General features: G+C 45.3%; 1 protein-coding gene across 2 annotated transcripts in view; it reads right to left on the bottom strand.

Annotated features, from left to right (window-relative positions):
- The window catches only part of LOC135916607 (glycosyltransferase 8 domain-containing protein 1-like), a 95025-nt gene that overhangs the window by 25497 nt on the left and 48129 nt on the right, over window positions 1-21399 (bottom strand). For both annotated transcript variants that reach the window (XR_010568984.2, XM_065450038.2), the window contains exon 6: window positions 15198-15364. Coding sequence is in view for 1 of the 2 variants with exons in the window: in XM_065450038.2 (XP_065306110.1) it covers window positions 15198-15364 (167 nt within the window). In the remaining variant the exon portion in view is untranslated. The remainder of the gene's footprint in view (window positions 1-15197; window positions 15365-21399) is intronic.

Here is a 21399-nt window from a genome sequence, read left to right as displayed (position 1 = left end):
CACAATGGCTGTGGTGTGAACCAATTAGCAAAATACCAAACTACAGGTTTTCCCACTCAGCTTAATCCAAATACCATCGAAAATAATCCAGGTGCCAGCCAATTTAATCTGAGCACCAGCATTCTTACTCCAAGTGTCAATAAAATTTAATCCAGGCGCCACCACATTTAATCCCAGAGCCATCCTAATTAATCCGCATGCCAACTCATTTAATCCTTGCGCCAGCCATTTTAATCCAAGTGCCACACATTTTAATCCCAGTGCCAGTCAATTTACTTCTGTTGGAAATTGATTGAGAAACAAATAATTTTTGCAGAAGAGGCCACAATAGGCTTCATGAATGCCATCTATTCATTGATGTGATCACTGTATTGGTCTCAGCACTATAGGAGCACAGTTTCCACGCTACCAGTGTCGTCATGACTGCTTCAGAAACACTTCCGCATGGTATACCGCTTGCTCATTTCCTCCTTTTCGAGTCGCATTTCTGAGTGACAAGAGTGACTCACATAAGTGAGTCAGAATCGTGACGGATATTACGCGACTTGGGTTGCAATCATGACATGCGATTTCCTTCCCTATCATCATGCATATCGATTGACACCGTTCACAAGGGTAAAAACTTGCTCACCATTACTCAGGCACTTGACATAATCACTAAGCGACTTATTATAGCTCACTAACCTTGTATCTCGCATCCACTCCTATGCTTTCAACATGCATATCAAACAAAATGGTTCTGAGAGTGTAACAGCTTATTCTTGGGTGACATGATCAGGTCACTAGCGACTCACTCGACATCGCCGACGTCGCACCTCTCGTAACCTGCCTACTAACATATCAAAGGAAATGGCTTTCAACACTTAAAAACCTGCTCCCTATAACTCACTCAAGTGACATGATCACTAGCGACTCTCGTGACGTCCCCATGCTTCTCACGCACGCACTATCCCAACCTGCCGACAGGGTAACAACCGGCTCACTATCACCCAGTCAATGAGGTGATCACTAGTGACTCTCATTACGTCACCACGCTTCACACAGGCACTATCCTAACCTGCCAGCATGCATATCAAACGAAGTGGCTTATAAAGGGTAATGTCTGGCTCACTCAGCCAGCCTCAGCCAATGAGGTGACTGCTAGTGACTCGCATGACGTCATCAACGTTCTCACTCAAACATGTACTCGTACTAACCTGCTGACATGCATATAAAATGAAATGGCTTTCAAAAAGTAACAACCTGCTCACTATCACCCAATCAATGAGGTGATCACTAGTGACTCATGCGACGTTATCATGGTTCTCACCCAAACATGTACTCTCCTAATCTGCTGACATGCATATCAAATGAAATGGCTTTCAAAGAGTAACAACCTACTTACTATCACAAAGTCAAATTAAATGATCACTAGTGACTTATGTGACGTCACCATGCATTCTACCCAACCATACACTCTACTAATCTGCCGACATGCATATCAAATGAAATGGCTCTCAAAGAGGAACAACCTGCCCATTATCACAAAGTAGAATGAGGTGATCACTAGTGACTCACGTGACATCACCACGGTTCTCACATAACCATGCACTCTCTTAACCTGCCGACATGCATATAAAACAAAATGGCTTTTAAAGAGTAACAACCTGCTCATTATCACAAAGTCGAATGAGGTAACCACTAGTGACTCACGTGGCATCACCACGCATTTTACCCATCCATGCACTCTACTAATCGGCTGACCCACCATGGTTATTCAGTGGCTATGGTGTTGGGCTGCTGAGCACGAGGTCGCGGGATTGAATCCCAGCCACGACGGGCACATTTTGATGGGGGCGAAATGTAAAAAAAACTGGTGTACTTCGATTTAGGTGCATGTTAAAGAACCCCAGGTGGTTGAAATTTCCGGAGGCCTTCACTACGGCATGCCTCATAATCAGAAAGTGGTATTGGCACGTAAAAACCCATAATTTAATTTTGATTTTTTACTAATCGGCTGACATGCATATCAAACAAAATTGCTCTCAAAGAGGAACAACCGGCTCATTATCACAAAGTAGAATGAGGTGATCACTAGTGACTCACGTGATGTCACCATGGTTCTCACCCAGCCATGCACTCTCCTAACTTGCCAACATGCATATCAAACGAAATGGCTTTTAAAATGTAACAACCTGCTCATTATCACAAAGTCGAATGAGGTGATCACTAGTGACTTACGTGACATAACTACGCTTTTTACCCAACCACACACTCTACAAATGTACTAACATGCATATCAAACGAAGCAGTGCTCAAAGCATTGCAGAAACTGCAGCGCTTTCCCTTGTACTAATGTGCGAGGCCAGAGGGGATGCAGATAGAACTGTAGAGAGGAAGAGAAAGGGCAGTTCCCATATAAGAGAGGGGGAGGTGACGTGAGAAGGCAAGGAAACCCCACTACTATACGACAATGGTGGCGGGGAAACAGGATAAGCTTAAGTTCAAGATACGGTACAGTATGTTGCTGCGATTTCTGAAAAATAAACGCTATGCAAATATGTCAAGTGGGCAACTTACACAGGGCATGCAGAAGCAGAGCTGTATTAATTAAAGTGCACCGCAGGGTCCAGAAGACACTACGGAAGCGGCCGACCGTCAAGTAAACACTTCCGTGCATGCTGCATTAGCTTTGCGGCTATGGTATTGCTAGAGGTCTTGGATTTGATCCTAATCGCGGCAGCCGCATTTCGAAGGGGGCGAAATAGAAAAAGCATGTGCACTTAGATTTTGCGACACATTAAAGAACATCACGGTGTCAAAATTAATCCACAGTCCGCCACTACAGCTTGCCTCATATTCTGAGTGTGCTTTTGGAACGTACAGCCCCATAATCCAATTCAAGTTTAGTACTTCTGCCACAATGCGAGGTGCCATGTGAGGAAACGACAATGCTCAACGCTCTCAGAGGTTATAAAATATGGAGCACAACAACGCCTTAAGCAAACACCTCTCCTTGTGTTCTGTGTACTACACAGACAAACAGCAGCGGTGCGCACAATGTAACGTTTAACATCAGCTCACCACTCTCGAGTTAGCCTAAATGTTGAAGAAATTAAGCTTTAGCCATCAACTTTACACGATAGTGAACGGCCAAACTAAAATGAATTTTGAGGAATACTTACAATTTAACACGTGTAGAAGTACCCGCGGAAAGCACGAACTTACCCTTATTGTACCCCAGGCTAGAACTATCGCTTATCAATTTTCATTTTTTCCTAGAACGATAAGAGAATGGAACAGGCTTCCACAAGAGGTAACGCACAAACGTACTGTTGACTCTTTCTTATCGGCTATTTCTCAGTTGTGAGCGAAGCACGCAATTCCTTTCGTACCGAATTTTTATTCAACTCATGTCATTAGTTTCAGAGATATTGTTCTGCGCAGTAGCGTACAAGTATGATCTGTGAAGCACTGTGTGTGTGTGTGAGCTTGCTGTGTTCGAATTTTATTTTGACTTTTTTGCTTGTACAGTATCCCTTTGTATTTTCTATGTACCACTCCTGCTTTGGCTGCTAAAAAGCAGCTGGCAGTATTTTCAAATAAAAAATAAATAAATAAAAATAAACATCACCACTAATTATTGTCAATCAATGTATCCAGCATGGAAAGTTTCGCTTACGTTGATTCTTACAGTGCGTGGGATTTGCATAATTTTTTACTGGTCTTTCTCCATTTTTCGGCACTGCTGTTCTGATGGCCATACAGTCGATGACAGAAAATTCGGACTCCACGGGGAATGTAAATAGGTCCGAACTCTCTATTGTTCGAAAAAAATGAACGTATCCAAAAAAGGTCATTTTATTTCATTTTAAGGCTGCTGTGCAAGGAATAAGCGGTTGATTCGTTGCTGCACACATTTTCGTTTATGTGCAACCAAGTATGCCTGTATTTCTGCCAGTTTTGTGCTGTTGCTGTGCACCGATGCAAGGACTGCAAAGGCTCAAGTCCACATGTGAAGGCTCCACAGCACACGACACATCATCATCATCCGAGTTAGAGTCGCTGTTTGACAGTGGGAGAACTTGCTCAATTATTTCAGCATCGTTCAGTTCGGCAAACGACAACACCACACTGTCGATGTCTGCAAAGTCTTCAAATGTAACAGTGGCAGAAATCGGCACGCTGCAGGCTAGCGGTGTGCCGATCTCACTTCAGTGTTTCTTCCAGATTTCTCAAGCCGACAGGCTGCCGCGGCAGCATTCTCGCAGTTTTTAAAAGGCCCCTTTTGGGGCCACCAAAGTGATGCCTCGGCGGTACTCGCATATTGCTTGCCACCCGTGACACCTCTTTGCAGTTGTTATAGCAGTGCCATTCCCTAACGCCGACAGTCGCGGCTTGCTACACACGATCGGAGCGCCCAGGAAGCTAAACGAGTGAACACAATCAGCAGCCGGATGGAGGAAGGTGTTGGAAAGGGGCACTGGCCTCCCCACGATTATAGTTTTCTCACAACAGCTCTGCCATCCCTATTTTGATTTTTTCGTGCAACCCGGTTATAACAATAGAATTTTCGTGGTATCTGAATATTGTTATAAGTGTGTTCGACTGTACATGTATATAGATCTATGTGCATATGCTTGTACATATGGTATGTATGTGTATATGTGCATAATGTGTATTTATATGTATAAATATATCTATGTTTGTAAATATAAATATGTATGTATATGTGTATTATGCATACAGATTCTTCTTTCTTGCTTGAAAGTGCATATCATTCCAATCATTACTTTGTTTTTAAGTGTCGCATTCTTGTGATGCTCTGCAGTGCTCTGCTGTCAAATGTATAAGGGGGCAGGACCTTTGTCAAGCTGTACCTAAGTTTCTGTCTTGTCTCCTCTTTTTCAAGGTGAAAAGAAAATAAAGACTTTTTATTTATTGATTGATCACTGTAGACTGCTTGGCCTCCAACTTTACCACTAGGAATTTCACTGTATTCAGCCATTGAGATGGCGAAGGCGGCCTTGGCGGAGGTGATGGACATGTTTTAAGGTAGCTGTTTTCGCAAGGCCAGCTTCGTTGATGTAGCACCTGATGTTGAGCATGATGCTTCTTAAGAGGATGTCCGGCGGCAGTGATTTGTGGCAGCACATCGTCGACTCCGACATGGGGGGGCCATGGCTAGGATGATTTTATTTCTGCTGACAAAGACGCTCGCATTGTCAAACCGTGCATGGGCGAGGGCATCGTTTGTGAAGTGCGGGCTGAGAGCGACACGGAGGAATCAGATGACTATGAAACTTTGTAGCCAGCACTCATAAGCACCCTCGTAGTAATGGGCTAGGGCCTCAGGCAACTTATCTATGCCAGGGGTCTCAGCAAAGTGCAAGCTTGTGCTTTAAATAAACTGGAGACTACCTTATTGAATCTGCACTGCAGAAACAGATGAGCAATACGGACTTCTCTGCAAAGGAATAAATTTTGTGTTTTGACTAGCAACTTCCTCTTAAGCTGTGGTCCACTTACTACAAACATCGTGATAGAATGAACGAATGCCACATGACACTCAGGTTTGTTATAAGCGGGCTCGACTAAATTGCCAAATGAATCAGTGGTGTGTTTTGCGAATCTTCATGCATCATGTTTAATTTGACTCACCGGATAATTCTCTGTCAATTTTATCGGTCCTGGCACGGTCCAATTAACGAAAGTTGACCGTTGTATTTCCCCATTACTGGAGTGTTCAATATACCGTATCTACTAGAATCTAGATCGGCCCCTGTTCTAAGCTAACCCCCGAATGTCCGAAGCCCCCCCCCAAAATAAAGTTACTTCGAATATAGGCTGAACAAAAAAGTAAGGACAGTGTTCACAAAATAAAAACAGCATTTATTTCATATGAATGTGCTGAGCTCACTCTACGTCATTGCTACTAGCCTCGTAGCCATAGTCTAGACCACACACACGCTTGCGGACGACCGTGAGCTCGCGTCCGCGTGCCCATGCATGTGTAGACAGTGCGGCATGGCTCGCACGAATCAAAATGCGGCGTGGTCCCGGTGAACAGCTCCTCTCTGTTATCGCACGCTTATTTTCTTTATCGCTGTCATCTCCTTATTACGGCACACGCAAAAAGCGTGCCCCCTCCAACAACGGACGTTTTTCTCACCGATGCTTAGGTCCCGCCCGGCTTGAACGTTTGACGATGTCTCTGTGGCTAGCAGAACTTACAGTTTGAAAGCGGCACTATAGTGGCATTGCCTGTTTGGTGCCATTACGATAACACCACACTATGGGCCATGCCGCATGCCAATATGACACTGGACAAAATATGCGACATCGCTCGTGTACTTCAGTTGGCTACTGGCACGGCTAATAGCGGCTGTGATACTGACTTTTCTAGATGGCGCTATCTATGCACTATATATATCATTTTCAACTACAAACTGACATGTTTTAAGATCCTCGAATCTAAGCCGACCCCAGAGTTTCATACATATATATTTGAAAAAATCTATCGGCGTAGATTCGAATAAGTACAGTAAGAAGGTTCGACTGTACATAAAGCTGGTTCTCAGCCGTAAGTTTCTGCCTATTCATAATTGATCAAATATTCATCAATCTCTTTGCCGGTCAAAGTGCAGACAGACCTGCCACACCGGTTTGCCCTGGCTGCCCTGTTGTGAAAGAGCGACAGAGCACTGAGACATTTACTCCGCCTGCAGTCAGAAATTTAACTTAAAAGATGTGTGTGTTTAGATGACCTCTCCATAGCTGGAACAACAGGTACGCAATGTTATTTTCTGCAGGAGTTGCCTTTGTTGAGGCAGAGAATGTGCTGAAAACACAAGACAAATATACTCTGGAGCTGCAGGAGCTGGGGTGGCTGGGCAGTGCATGGGGTGGGTGCCCAAGTGAATGGCACTCAAAGGGTTCGCAAGACAAGTTTATGGCAAAGTTGGCTCATGGTACAGAATAAAATAAAAGAGCGCAATAAAAGACAGGACAGAGAACAAGCAGAAGCACTCACTAACAACTGAGGTATTTGAGAAAAAAGTTAATGGTATGCATTAAAAGGGGCACCACCGGAGGTGCTTAAATGAAAGAAGCAAAGAACCAGCCAATTCTTCATCACAGCTGAGGAACTTAGCTTTTTCAGGAACCTATTCTCACCCTTTCTCAAGTTGACAGATGTGTTACTAACGCTAGTGCCACCCTTTTGGTTGATAAAAAACGCCTCCAAGAGCTCACATGCCACGGTATCCCTGCTTCTACCTAATATCTCTGTTACAGCGAAGCTGTTTCTGGCTAGGGTTCCTGTGGAATTTTCATGTACGCAAGCAAAAGCTATCATCATCAGCAATGGCTCATACCCCCCGCCCCATGCAAGCAAAATATGCAATGGCTCATTCTTTTCGTAATGCAAAGAATGCAATGCCGTCTTGGCACGCCCACTCTTTGCACACGCCACAGATTACCTCTAAAGCAAGGTGCACGGCTACGCATGCGCTCAGCCACACTTACAGCCTTGTGCAACCATGGCTGAGATGTGTGCCAGAAATTGCGACACATGCCAACTTTTCCCCTGCCTTTCGCACGCGCTTGACTACGTTACTGCGAGTAAGCTCCCCTCCCCTCTTTTCCTTTGCTCGTGCAGGAAGGCGGCACTCGTGAAGCCAGAATCTCTCGTCTCAGCCTCGCACACTTTCACTCGCACCTAAAGAAGAAAGCGTGCGGGCCATGATAGGATCTCATCGCACATGGACTTTATACGGAACATGATGTTGCTCCACTTTGATGGTTGCTCTTGTCGCGCCGCGTGCGATTGCAGAGGTGCAAGCAGCCGCTTGTAATTCAATCATTTGACGATATGTGTTGGCGGAAGTTTCCATTTATTGTCTTGGCATTCCTTTGTGGTGGAAGTGAAATTTCATTATATTGAAATAGCATACAAACACACTTCGTTATATTGAGGTTCTAAATACATGGTGTTCTATGAATAATCGGTTATCAAAAGTTGAATACTTCGTTATATCGAGAATTTAGTTGGCAGTATCAAGGTTTAACTGTACGTAAAGTCACAACCTGATCACTGGGGTATTCAATGGACCTAGGGCAGCAATAAATCCTTGGATAGTTTTTCAGAATTCTTATGTGAAACTTCAAAGAAGCAACTCAACGAACCTGAGTGAAAATAATTTTATATTTTCGTATAACTACTGAGAGCGAAAAAATTTGGAATATGGAAAGTATATGGCTGGCTTTCAGTTGCTAACTTTTGTAAGTTTGCCTACACAAAAACATTATTATGCAGAATTGCTGGCATCAATACTAGCCATAGTGATGCCCCTGCTATGTGAGAAAGCAACAGCTTTGCAAATGAGAAAACGGATAAATTCGTATTGTGCAGGGTGAACTTGTTTTTGCTAACGGCAGCAGGTACCTGGCTTATTTTTTACTGCATTTTTTAGGCTTGCGAAGCAATGGTTGTCAGGTCAAAGAGCACGCAGAAGCTTCACGATATTCGATTATTGCGTTTGATCTGTTTTTCTGTGCAAGCAGACTGATATAGTGCGCATGCAACTGGTGCTGGAGTCTTCATATGCTTTGTTCAGTTCTTGTACACAACTGTAGATTCATGCGAAGTGTTGCACAATATTTTACAGTAATGAATAAGGCCACTTGATTAGACAGTTAGTGAAGCTTCAGTTGAAGGTTGGTCTGAAATCAACTGTGTGCTCTTGTGCGAGCGAGTCCCGCACGACAGGAAAGAGTGCTGGCACATATGGTGTTGAAATGCTGGTGAATAAAAGCAGCCTATAGTGGGAAAAATAATGTTGCACTTGATATTAGTCATAACGCAATTATCAAAATAACATGCATTCATGAGCATCAATCGTTCCTTTAGACATCGTTAAAACAGCCTAGACGTCCGATTGGAAAATTAGAGAACAGAAGCTGCTGTCACTAAAATATTGTTTTGTCAAGTCGACGAAAGTGCAAACTTTGCTTCGTTTTATTGAGGAATTGCAAGGAGCACTGAAGGCTATAGTTTCGATGGTACCTTCAGTCGAAGTTTCATTTTTCCAGACTTGCCACAGCCTGCCAATAATTTTCACACCTGAGCAATAGTTAGAATTCAGTCGTCATTTTAGACGGTGCATGGCACTACCGTCGATCCCGGATATATCGAACTTGAAGGAGATTGCGAAATAGTTCAATATATCAATAATTCGAAATATAAAATATGCATGTCAAAAGCTTCTCTAACGACTCCACATATCTCGAGGCAGTTTCCTGATGTCGTGACTAACGGGAACTTACCGATCTGTGCCCCCAAGGCATGTAAAAAAACAAAAACACAGCGCGATGACCAGAGCACTTTATTTCGGACGGGAAAAAAATCTGTGACCTTTGCTTGCTTTTTCTTTTGCACCATCAAGTTCATTAAGCTGTCCTCAAGCTTGCTGACAGTGCCCAAATGAGAAAGGCCAGCTCCTTCCATTGTGCCACAACAGCGGCGAATGACGCTGAAAGCTGATGCAAGTTCAGCTGCAGTGCATGGTGGTCAGTCCTCTTCGTTGGTGCCGCTGCTTGAGTCTGCGTCCTCGTCACCCATGATGTCAGCCACAATCTCCGCATCAGAGCGATCTGCTACAGCCTGCATGCCGTCATCAGCGCTGACGAAATTGCGTGCTGTAATGCCACCTGGGATGGCACCTGGGAATGCCGAGAGCTTGCGAAATTCACTGTCCAGGCATCCAGCGTCATCATCTTCACTGTCAAGATATCCATCGTCTGCAGCTGCCACAAAGCCTCCTTTGCGGGAGCAGTTCACAATTGTGCTTTTCTTCAAGTCGTTTCAAGCACCAGCCAGCATTTGAATGGCTCCGAGGAGGTCCACCTTGAGTTCGATTCCTAATCGAAGGTTGATTAGGAGCCTCTGCACCAGTCGTCGTCTGTACCCAACCTTAAACGCTTTCACAATGCCTTGGTCGAGAGGCTGAAGTTTTGCCATTGTGTTTGGCGGCAGAAACTTGAGGGTGATCTGCTTTAATGAGCAGACGACATGATGGGCCAAACGATTGTCAAGAAAAGGGCAAACTTTGCGGCCAGACTTCTCCAGTTCGGCATCCCATGCCTGTAGCCACTCAACGAAAAAACTGTGTGTCATCCAAGCTTTTTTATTGGACGCGTATCAAACCGGGAGGCCTTTCGCATTCTTAAGGGGGGACGCGGGTCTTGAAATTTCGAAAAATGGTCAAAAATGGCAATTTTCAAAAATTGCGTTTTTGAAGTCTTTAATGTCCCAACTATGCCTCTACAAATTATTATGGCTCAATTCCTACTCGAAGTATTAAAAAAACGGTAATTTAGAAACGTCGGTGAGCCGAAATTGAACGCCAAGCGCGAAGGTTTGCCTCATTTTCAAGCTGCCGTAGCTCCGCGCGACGCGAACCGATCGGCGCCATCTTGGTCTCGTTTGAAAGCTGGTTTCCCGCTCTCCATTCTGGCGCCCCTCGGCACGCTGTAGACCCTCGTGCAGCGGAGCGATCGGTACCCCAGGCACCCGTTCTCAAGCGCGAAATCGTCGCGAGACAGCCGCTGATTGGGTGAAACGGGCGCCTCCCCGAGGCGCAGCCCTCTGATTGGCCGTGACGCCTGCCGCGGCCCCGCGGCCGCGTTGTTCGCCTCCTTCGCGTCGTCTGCTTTCGCCGGCGCGCACGTCATTTTTCGCATTCATCTTTGTTTCCTAGTATTTTTCGTTCTGCCTTTTTCTTTATCGTTCTTGTATATATTTTGGCTATTGAGTCGCTTCTTTTAACCAAGAATTTCTTGCTTTTGCGTGCCTGGTGTCGTTGTTCCGCGTGTCACGATGGCGCGAGACGCGCGCTTGAAAGCAAGCACGCGAAAAGCAGTCAGCAAAAAGAGGCGCGCATGGAATAAGAGCGCTACATCGTCGAGAACTACAGCTTCGGTGATGCCGCAAGCTGCTGTGCCCTTAGTGGATGCGGCTGGACTGAGCTCGGCAACAACAGCTTCGCCGGTGGACGCGGCTGGACAGTGCCGATCGGTGTCAACTTCGGTGTTACCGCAAGTCTCTGCAGTGCCGGTGGATGCGCCTGGACTAAGCCCGTCGAAAATGCTAACTTTTGAGACGCTGCAAGTCGCTTGGGATTCCGTGTCGTCGAAAGCGGCCGAACCGGCTGAGCTAAGCCTAACGTCGACTTCGGCGTTTCCGCACGCCGCTTCGGTGCCGACGGACGCGGCTGAACCGAGCTCGCGTGCTCAACGCTTCGACGCGGTGTTTTGCGCGGAGTGCGCGGGGCGTGAAAAGTACGCAGACAACATTAAAACTTCATTGGCGAAGAAGTCCGCGACTTCCCGCAAGTTCGAGCTAATGAACGTCGGCGCAGCTAGTGAAGACGACTTTCTGAGCTTTTTTTTTTTTTTTTGTCAAGTGCCAATGCAATACAGAGGTTTTCACAATCTTTACAAGAACAGATTTCTGTGAGTTTGGTGTTATTGTGTTCAGTAATGACTGGGCTGCATGCTAAAGCATTAAATTTTTCCATGTGATAGGTAAACAAAAGTGGCAGAGTAAGCAAAACTTTGAATGCAATTTTCTCAGCTTTGCTTTTTCGATCAAATGCCTTTGCCTTACAGGACTTTTCATAGTGTTTGCATCAATTGATTTTATTGAATTAGGTATCATTTTTTTCAGTAAAACCTCAGCTACATCCTAAAGCTTTCCATTTTTCATTAAACCCAATAGGCTAGCAATTAGGTCAGATGTAAGCTAATTACTCCTGCATTGTTTTTTCTTCCTACTTTGTTATTCATTCATGACCTCTATGATCACTTTTTAAAAATTTCTTTAGCTTTAGGATGTGCAGTGGGCCCTTGGAAATGAAAGCTATTCTTTGAAACTAGTTTTTTTAATTAAGAAATTATCATAATGGCCCGTAAGAGAAGACCTATGTGGGATCAATTATTTTGCAATATCTTCATTTCTAGATGAGATATATAAAATCTGAATATATATTTGGGATCAGCATTCAAAGATATATCTGCATGCCAATTTTCAGGAAGATATGTTAAGAAATAAAAAAAAAGTTTTCAAGACCCTCATCCCCCCTTAAAGCAGCGTGGCGACCTGCTCTTACCGATAACAAACGGCCGTAGTTTGCACGACCCATCCATATTTGCAGCAAGCAAAATCGATAAGCGCACTTTGCTGTTCTTTCTACCATGGCATGCAGTGCCCTTCAGATGCAGTCTTGCTTGGCAGCATTTAACAGTGCCGTCTCATCTGCATTGAATATTTGCGATGGCGAAAAGCAATCGGAAATATTTGGCCACTCTTCGCTCAACCATTTCTCTATGTGACTTGTGCTAGTCACCTCGCTTTCGCCCGAAAGGGTCTTTCCGGCAATGCTGTGGCGACTCTTAAATTGCTGCTGCCAACCAGCGCCATCAGTGAAGGTTTCTTCTTCAAAGGCCACAGCAAACCATATGGCCTTCTCCATGAGCACTGGGCCGTCAACAAGTATGTTCTTGGCATGTGTCTCCAAAAACCAGGCGTACAATGCCTTCTCGACCTTGTCAAAGGTTGGGACGCGTACACGACGTGCTCCAGGGCGACTGGACTGCACTGCCTTCAGCTTAGCATCGGCTGTGTTCTTGAGGATCGTACTCGGGGTGTTGCGAGGAATTCCGAACGCCACGGCTACTGACGATTTTTTCTTGCCAGCCTCCACCCATTGAATTAGGTCCGCCTTTGTTGAAAAATCCAAATTCTTGCACTTTTTCGTGGCCATGGCTCCGGAACATGTGCCAAAAGCGGAAAGAAAAATGCACTGCACCACACGAGCAAGCCCGTGACATTCCCATAGGGCCAATGGGGCTGATTATTGCAGGCGACGCTAGCGCCGCCTGGATTCTAATGGTAGTTGCACTGATACCAGAAAAATGTTTACTTACTAATAATAGATAATGTTTTGAATATTATTCCCTTACAATCTAAATTTAAAAATGACAGGCGACATCTGAATAATTTCTAGTTGCTTAGAAAGTTACATGCATATCGAAAGCGCAATGACGCTTGTCAGGAATACCGCACAGCAGACGACCGACACCGGCGTCTGCTGTGCATAATATTCATTAACTGCAACTTGATTTGAGCCTGTGCTTCCTGTTTGAGCAGAAACACGTAGCTTTCAAAAGGGCGAATTCTGTCGTGACTGTTCCGACTTCTGGTCCAGAATGCCTGCTCTCTCGCAGTTAACCATTCGAGAAGTCACATTATCAAAATTTTCACTGTTTCAGCTGAATTTGCTTCGAAAAATTTATAATTTCAGATAGGAATATTTTTCTGTACCTGCTGGTTTGACACGTTGCAAATAAAGTTTACATAATAAAGGCTTAGCTGGCGTTTCGATTACTGCTGCCGGTGGTGCGCTGTCGTCGTTTCGATGGTGGCGCCACCCCAAGGCTTGGACATGAAACCCGCCACATGCCACAGGCTTGACACGTGTCTCAAGCCTTCGCGTTGGCCTCGTGAATAAAAGGAACAAAGCGAATCGAAAGACGCACCGCTCTGCGTCTCCGCACTGCCACAAGTCCAAGATGCACTGACCCTGTTCGTCTCACTGCGCCAGCGGTGTCAGCCAACCAAAACACAGGAAACAGGCACCTGCGGTCAGCGTGGTTTCTCTCTTCTGCTTCCCTTTCACACCTGTGGGGTCTGATATGGGATTCTCACACCGTACTCTTGGGACAAAGGAACGACAACACAGTAGTGCAAACAATCACAAGGGCATTTATTGCACCTTTCATACAACAATGCCTGCTAGCCGAGTTGCTATCCACAAAACATGCCGATGGGCGCGCGACAAACCTAGAAGTCCGACTCACCGCGTCCTCGCGAGCGAATATGTTCGCTCCATGCTGGATCCCAACGCCTGGTCGTTCGCGTGTATAGTCACGCGAATCGTGGCGCGTTTGAAGGCGGCCACGCGCGGCGGTCTCGCAGATGCATTGGTCGCCGCGCGCGCGGAATGTGCGCACTGTTCGGTGACCCGCCAGGGAAGACGGTTGCTGCACGTGCAGCACGTCCGTCCCGCTTGCTGTCTCCAACCCAAAGAGAGAGCGTCTTGTCTCTCCCACACCCAAGTAACCCCGCAGCAGCGCAACACTAGCACCATTTCTCGCACCACGCTTGTACCACTCCGACGCCGCGAGCGCGGCGAAGCCGCACTACAGGAGACGCGCTATGCGGGAAAAACATCAGGGGAGGCGCGAGGGTCGCGCATCCCCACACCCCCAATCGCACTCGAAGTGCTCCTCGTCCCGTGCCTTTTACCCACACGCTCCTTTCTCAGAGTGTGAGGCGGCGCGCGTAATATCATGGGAACATCGCCAGATCTTCGTGATGAGAAGCGCATTTGCGGGGGTGGGGTATCGTGGGAGAAGCGCACTTGCCGGGGCTCAGCTCAGCACGGAGTTCGATACATTGATATGGCGGTGCATGAGAGTTCTATATAAGCGAACAACAGCGCTATACTTTTGCATGGGATTCCCAAGGGGACTTTTCAACTGTTCGATATAGGTAATAATTCGATATATCCGGGATCGACTGTATTTTTAGAAATATTGCAGGGGAAATGTTTAACAATTTAACAAATGAAACTGATCGATTTACTGCACTTATTCGAATCTACGCCGTTGAATCAAACGTTCAAGCCGGGTGGAACGTCGGCATCGACGAGAAGATCGTCTGCCGTTGGGGAGAGCAACGGGAGATGCTTTGTGCCTGCGCTGCAACGAGGATGGCATTTGATGGCTAGCAGCGACGAAGGTGTAGAATGAGCTCAGCACGTTAATATTCAATAAATTATATTTTCATTTTGTAAATGCTATCCTCGGTTTTTTATTCGGCCTACATTCGAGGTCAGTTTTTTTCTTCTTTTTGCTTCAGAATTTCAGGGGTCGGCTTAGAATCGGGGCTAGCCTAGATTTGAGTAAATACAGTATAAAGGCCCGGTAAGGAAAGAGTTGAGATTATGTGACACATTACGTATGTAAGGTACCACTTCTGGTCTGTTTTTACGTTAAGCACGTGGCTTTTCTTCAAGTTTTTGGGCAAACGCACCGCCAAAGTCGTAGTCAAAACAGTGTGTGGCAATCAGCCATACTGCATCTGTGGTACTCACCTGAGATTTGCTCTGATCCAGTTCTCGGCCGTCTCGGTGACATTGTGCCGCACCCAGTCGACCATCCGCACCAGAAACACACCCAGGTTCAACGCACACTCGTTGGGCCCCAGACCCAAGTTACGTAGTGATGGCCGGCTCAGGTCTAGAAGCTGGTGGTAACGGCTCTGCAAAATGGTATATATATAAAAAAACATGGACTTGGACACCTTTGGCAGCCTTATTTCAGTGCACAAAACAATTGATGGAATGATGACCTCACAACAACTGCGACATAGTGTTGACATTTCACTGTAAAAATCTGCAGAATCTTATCTCTGTATATCTCTCTTAACCTGCCCATCGGGACAGATTCAAATTGCGTTACAGTACAGCTTTACGTATGCAGAATTGTTTCCTAAAGTGTTCCACTCAAACTCGGTTCCCTAGGACATTACAGCCTTGCACGGTAGTGCAAAACTACAGCTGTCAGTAGGAAAAGAAAACGACTTTTGTTATTTTGTGCCTGACCGCACCTAAAGAAGTAAAGGCTTTGTATCAGCCAAATTAAAGAAAAACCAATTTGTTTGGCTCAAGCATCTTGAAGTTTGAATGGCATGCTGACATGTCTGTGCCTTACAATATTTATTGCAAATCTTTTGGTTAAGGTATTGCATTTTGGTTGTTCTGAATTTTTTTGGATTAGTTACAGTTGATCTTGGAGGTACAGCAAAACCTCACTACAACGAAATGCAATATAACTAAACAAAGTAGGTGAACTTCCCTTTGGAATACCCAAAGAGATTCAGAGCGCAGCGCATGCTGTAATGGATATAACGAAGTAATATGTATAAGGAAATATTTATGGCTGCCCGTTCAATGTCGTTACAATGAGGTTTTACAGTATCAAACTTGAAGCCGTTTGTGAAATAGTTTAATATACAAATAATTTGAAATAAAAAATACAAATTGGTGACCATGTGTCATAATGTGCACTGGTGAATGCAAAAGCATCATTAATAAAATATTTGAACAGAATTACTGCATTTGAGTGGAACACCAAGGAAAGGAGCACACTGCTCAGTTTCTCAGCTACTGAAAGAGTGAAAATGCAATTGGGTTAGTGCTACAATTAATTCTCATTGGTTAAAACACATTCCTTTGGGCTAGTTGGTACAACACTGCAAGTGCGTACGGCAGGCACGTACCCAGGGGGGGGCCCGGGGGGGCCCGGGCCCCCCCCGAAATCAAGTGGCATACCCCCCCCCCTCCCCACCCACGCCACCACTCCTCACACAGTCCTAAAGCGCCGCCAGATGAATGTTGAGACTTCGCAGTTGATCATCGGTCAGCCTTATGCTGCCTTTTTCACTCCTTTTAGATGGCGATAGTTATCGGCATCTCTTGTAAAGTGAAGGAAAGTTTTCTCGTAGATTCCGCACCCGCGCGATTAACTCGAGATGCGTTCAGTTGTCACCATCTATTCAACCATCACGCACATAGCTGTTGCTTTTGTTAGTTCAACGTTCTTTGTTTAGGCAGATCCTGCGACCAGGAGAGGGATGCGGCTGTTACTCAGCTGGTCTGTACTCTCATGGAACTAGTTGCGGCCGGAGAAAACGCTAATTGCGTTTAACTTATCCCTTAGCTTCATTGTTTCCTTGAGTTACGGCTCGCCCCGACGCTGGCAGATGCCTGGAACCATATACACGTTATATGGGTTAGATAAGGTGGGAAATAGAATAATGTGAAAGAGCGTCCATCATGAAACCCTGCAATAACCCTTAAACCCACTAGCAAGATGACCGTCGCCCGTTACCTTGTCTGTTTTAGCCTAACTATATAGCACGTTTCGTGCAAAATTGGCAACTGGAAACAAAAATCGCAAGGAGTTGAGAAATTAAGCGATCTACTAAGGGAGAGAGCAAAGGCAACAACCAAACTTCAAGCAAAAGCGAATTATAAAAAAGTTAATTGTTGTTTATGAGAATATTTAGGGATCAACATCTTTTTATTTAAAAAGGAAGTAGAGAAAAGGCCGCCGGAAGTGGAGAACAGTTACTTGTTTTGAATGACGCTTCTACAGTTATCGGTCCAACCGCCTCACATAGCCACTTCTCTGCTGTGCTTATGTGGGTGTTTTTCTAACCTTTCGCAGTGAACGCAGTACGTCTAGAATCGCAGAGTCCAGCGCTCTACGTGGTTGTATGGGACTGGCGGCCGCACAGCGTTACGCAATTCGCGGAACTGTGAAAACTGATCAACAAGGCGAAAATAACTGATATTCGAAACTATAACATGAGAAAGACTGAAGAAGCCGTAAAATATGAACGCAGCCAGAAATCAGTAAAAAAAGAAACCTGGAATAGGACAAACCATGATGTATGCACTAAAAGATAAGAAGGATAATATCATCAACAATCTCGAAGATGTAGTAAAAGCAGCGGAAAAATTCTAAGCTGACCTGTATACAGTACCCAGAGGAATCACGATAGTTCACTTAGAAACAGTAATGAACGGGATACAGAAACTCTCCTATAACTAGCGATGAGATCAGAAGGGCCCTGCAAGACATGAAACGATGAAAACTGGTAGGATAAGGTGGAATAACAGTCGATTTAATCAAAGATGGAGGAGACATAATACTTGGAAAACTGGCGGCTCTTTATACGGAGTGTCTATCGACTGCAAGGGTCCCAGAAAACTGGAAGAATGCAGACATTATACTAATCCACAAAAAAAGGAGACGTTAAAGAATTGAACAATTATGGGACCATTACCTTGCTCCCATTACTATATAAAATATTTACCAAAATAATATCCAATAAAATTAAGTTAACACTGGATTTTGTCAACCAAGGGAACAGGCTGGCTTCAGGAAGAGATACTTTACAATGGATCACATCCATGTCATCAACCAGGTTATCGCGAAATGTGCAGAGTACAATAAGCCTCTCTATGTGGCTTATATAGGTTACGAAAAGGCATTTGATTCAGTAGAGATACCAGCAATCGTAGAGGCCCTACGTAATCAAGGAGTACAGAACGCTTACGTAAAAAGCTTGGAAAATATTGCTACATGCGTGAGGTATCTGTTTGTTTGAATGAGGCGCGTAGGCGCCATCACTCCAGAAAAGAGGAGGAAGAACGAACTGGGCTCGCGCTGTGAATCTAACCGGTCAGTGCTGCAACCGTTGTTGTAAATATAATCTGTAAATAGTTTCTCGTCTTACTGACTCGTATTTCGCGTTAGAATATCTACGAGGTTCTAGAGCTACTTTAATTCTACACAAGAAAATCAAGGAGATACCTATAGAGAAAGGGGTCAGACAGGGAGACACAATTTATCCAAAGCTATTTTCTGCGTGCTTAGAAAAATTCAAGCTATTAAACTGGGAAGGCTTAGGAGTAAAGATCGACGGCAAATATCTGAGCAACCTTCGGTTTGCCGATGACATTGTTCTATTCAACAACAATGCAGACGAGTTACAACAAATGATTGGAGACCTTAACAGAGAGAGTGTAAGAGTGGGGTTGAATATTATTATGCAGAAGTTGAAGATAATGGTAAATAGCCGGGCAAAGGAACAAGAGATCAGGATGGCCAGTCGGCCACTAGAGACTGTGAAGGAGTACGTTTACCTAGGTCAATTAATCAGAGGAACCCTGATCATGAGAAGGAAATTCACAGAAGAATAAAAATAGATTGGATCGCATACGGCAGACATTTCCAGCTCCTGACTGGAAGCTTACCATTATTATTGAAAAGTAAGGTGTGCAATCAGTGCATTTTGCCAGTGCAATATGTCCAGTGCCAATGCATTCGCCAGTGCATTTCCCAGTGCATTTTGCCAGTGCATATGGGGCAGAGACTTGAGAGCAAGTTAAGGACCACGCAAAGAGCGATCGAACGAAGATTGCTAGGCATAACGTTAAGAGTGATAGAGAGTGATTTGGATCAGAGATCGAATGGCTATAGACGATATTCTAATTGACATCAAGAGGAAAGAATGTAGCTGGGCAGGTCATGTAATGCGCCGGTTAGATAACCGTTGGACCATTAGGGTTACAGAATGGGTACCAAGAGAAGGGAAACGCAATCGAGGATGACAAAACACTAGGTGGAGCGATGAAATTAGGAAATTCGCGGGCGCTAGTTGGAATCGGTTGGCGCAGGACAGGGGTAATCGCAGGGAGAGGCCTTCGTCCTGCAGTGGACATAAAACAGGCTGATGATGATGATGATGACGACGACGACGACGATGATGATGATGATGATGGAGGTGGCGGGCCCCCCCCGAAAAAAAATCCTGCGTACGTGCCTGGCGTACGGAATGAGCAGACGAAGACACAGAAAGGAACGAGACAGATTGGAGTGCTGACTAACTGTAATGTCAGCTTCTTGGGAAAATATCGAGCATGCAATGGCAACATTGGTGCGAATAATAGACAGAGCCATTTGTACACAAAATGCAATCTTTTCACCCTACTCTCATAAGATCGAATAAGCTATATTTACAACACATGCATGAGCACTTAGAAGAAAACATCACTATAGCTGGCAGGAATAAACAGGGTGCGATCAAAGCTGTAGAGTTCCTCTAAATGTTTCTCTACTATGCCCGTTACCGACACGATAAGTCATAGAGTCACAGTGATGGTATAAACACAGGTTCACTGGGAAAAAATTTTGTCGGCCCAGATGGTGGGGCAGTTCCTGACGATGCAGCAGTGGATGAAACGCAAGGTCCCTTGTTGACGCTGGCCTCAACACGACGCTTGGTAGCCGCAACCAGCATGGTCAATGAATGGATCCCAGCTGCCTTCTTCGGGAGACGTCAGTACGGCCGAGTGCTAGATCAACGCTTAGGAACGCTTGGCGCACAGGTCGTAGCCGCGCTCTTTGGGAAGCGTCGGTCCACTCCGCAATGGTCAGTGGGGCCCAGGTTGTGGGACAGGCCAGGGTCGTCTCGCCTGACCGGCCAGTCGGCTCCATCCACCTGGCTCAGGTCGAACGTGGACTGTTGTCTGTGGACATCCCCCGAACAGTCCGGTCCCTTGGAATAGCAGGGTAGCCTCCTGGCTCCACCTGGGCAAGCTTTTCTTTTCTCCGCTCCACGAACCGGCACCACTTTCTTGTCGCCAGTCTTCGGAGCCCCCGCAGCCCCCCATGCTCTCCCCTTCCTTCTCTTCTACCTTTCCTGATTGACCCCGCCTATTTTTCTGCGCTGTGGCTTGTTACTTCTTTGGCTTACGTTGCATTCGTCAAGGAAATCTCACAACACAAGTGCAACGTCAAGCGCATATCACACTAACTTAATCTGACCTACAACTAACATCAGTTGTTAGTCAGAAGTCCGTCCTGTCTCATTTCTGCCTATGTATGCATTTGCCAATCGTTTGTTCTACTGTTCAATTTTTTTTAACATCATCTTGTTTCCATTAGGTCTGAAAGTCCAAAATAGCAACCTCCTAACACCGCAATGCTTAAAATACAATTGGTCCCGGATATACCAAAGTCTGATACATAGAATTATTGTCTATATGGAATAGGTGTAAAATCCCCTTGAAAATACCATGCAAAAGTATAGCGACATACTATGCATACATCGAACTCCCGCTCACCACCACATTAAGTATATTGAACACTGCGCCGCACCCCTGCAAGTGCTCTTCATCTAACAGGAACACGATCACTTCATGTGTCGTCGGAAATTACTAAGGCTAACAAATGTGAAATGGCACTGTTTTGGTAGATTCTGTCAAACAAGAGATTGAATCTGAAGGGCAGTACAGGTCATGGAGGAAAAACGAGCAGCACGCTTTCAGTTTTGCTTGCTGTAAAACTTTCTTGTTCTGTAAACTTTCTGCTCACAGAATCCTAAGATGTCCTTCAACTGACCTAATTGAAGGACATCTTAGGATTCTGCGAGCAGCCAAAGTGAATCTTAACTCCAACCTCCACTTCGACGAATCTTGATGTTGCAGTTTGAATTTAACAAAACCGCTGCACACTACATCTGCACTTTGCGGAAACCCTCCCATTGTGGCAGTGACGGGTGAGACTCACCGCTGTACAATTCACGAGTCGACGCTGAACACATTTCATTCGGGCTCGCACGGTTACACGTGAGTGGTAAGAGACTGAGGTGTCCTGCAAGCTGAAAGCCACTCTCGAAACTAGGTGTGTACTGTTGGCGACGCAGGGACTGGAGGGGAAGGG

The sequence above is a fragment of the Dermacentor albipictus genome, chromosome 2 (genome assembly GCF_038994185.2).
Source record: "Dermacentor albipictus isolate Rhodes 1998 colony chromosome 2, USDA_Dalb.pri_finalv2, whole genome shotgun sequence".
NCBI classification, from domain to species: domain Eukaryota; kingdom Metazoa; phylum Arthropoda; class Arachnida; order Ixodida; family Ixodidae; genus Dermacentor; species Dermacentor albipictus.
The sequence above is the reverse complement of the archived record's forward strand: the minus strand, read 5'-3'. Positions and strand labels throughout refer to the sequence as shown.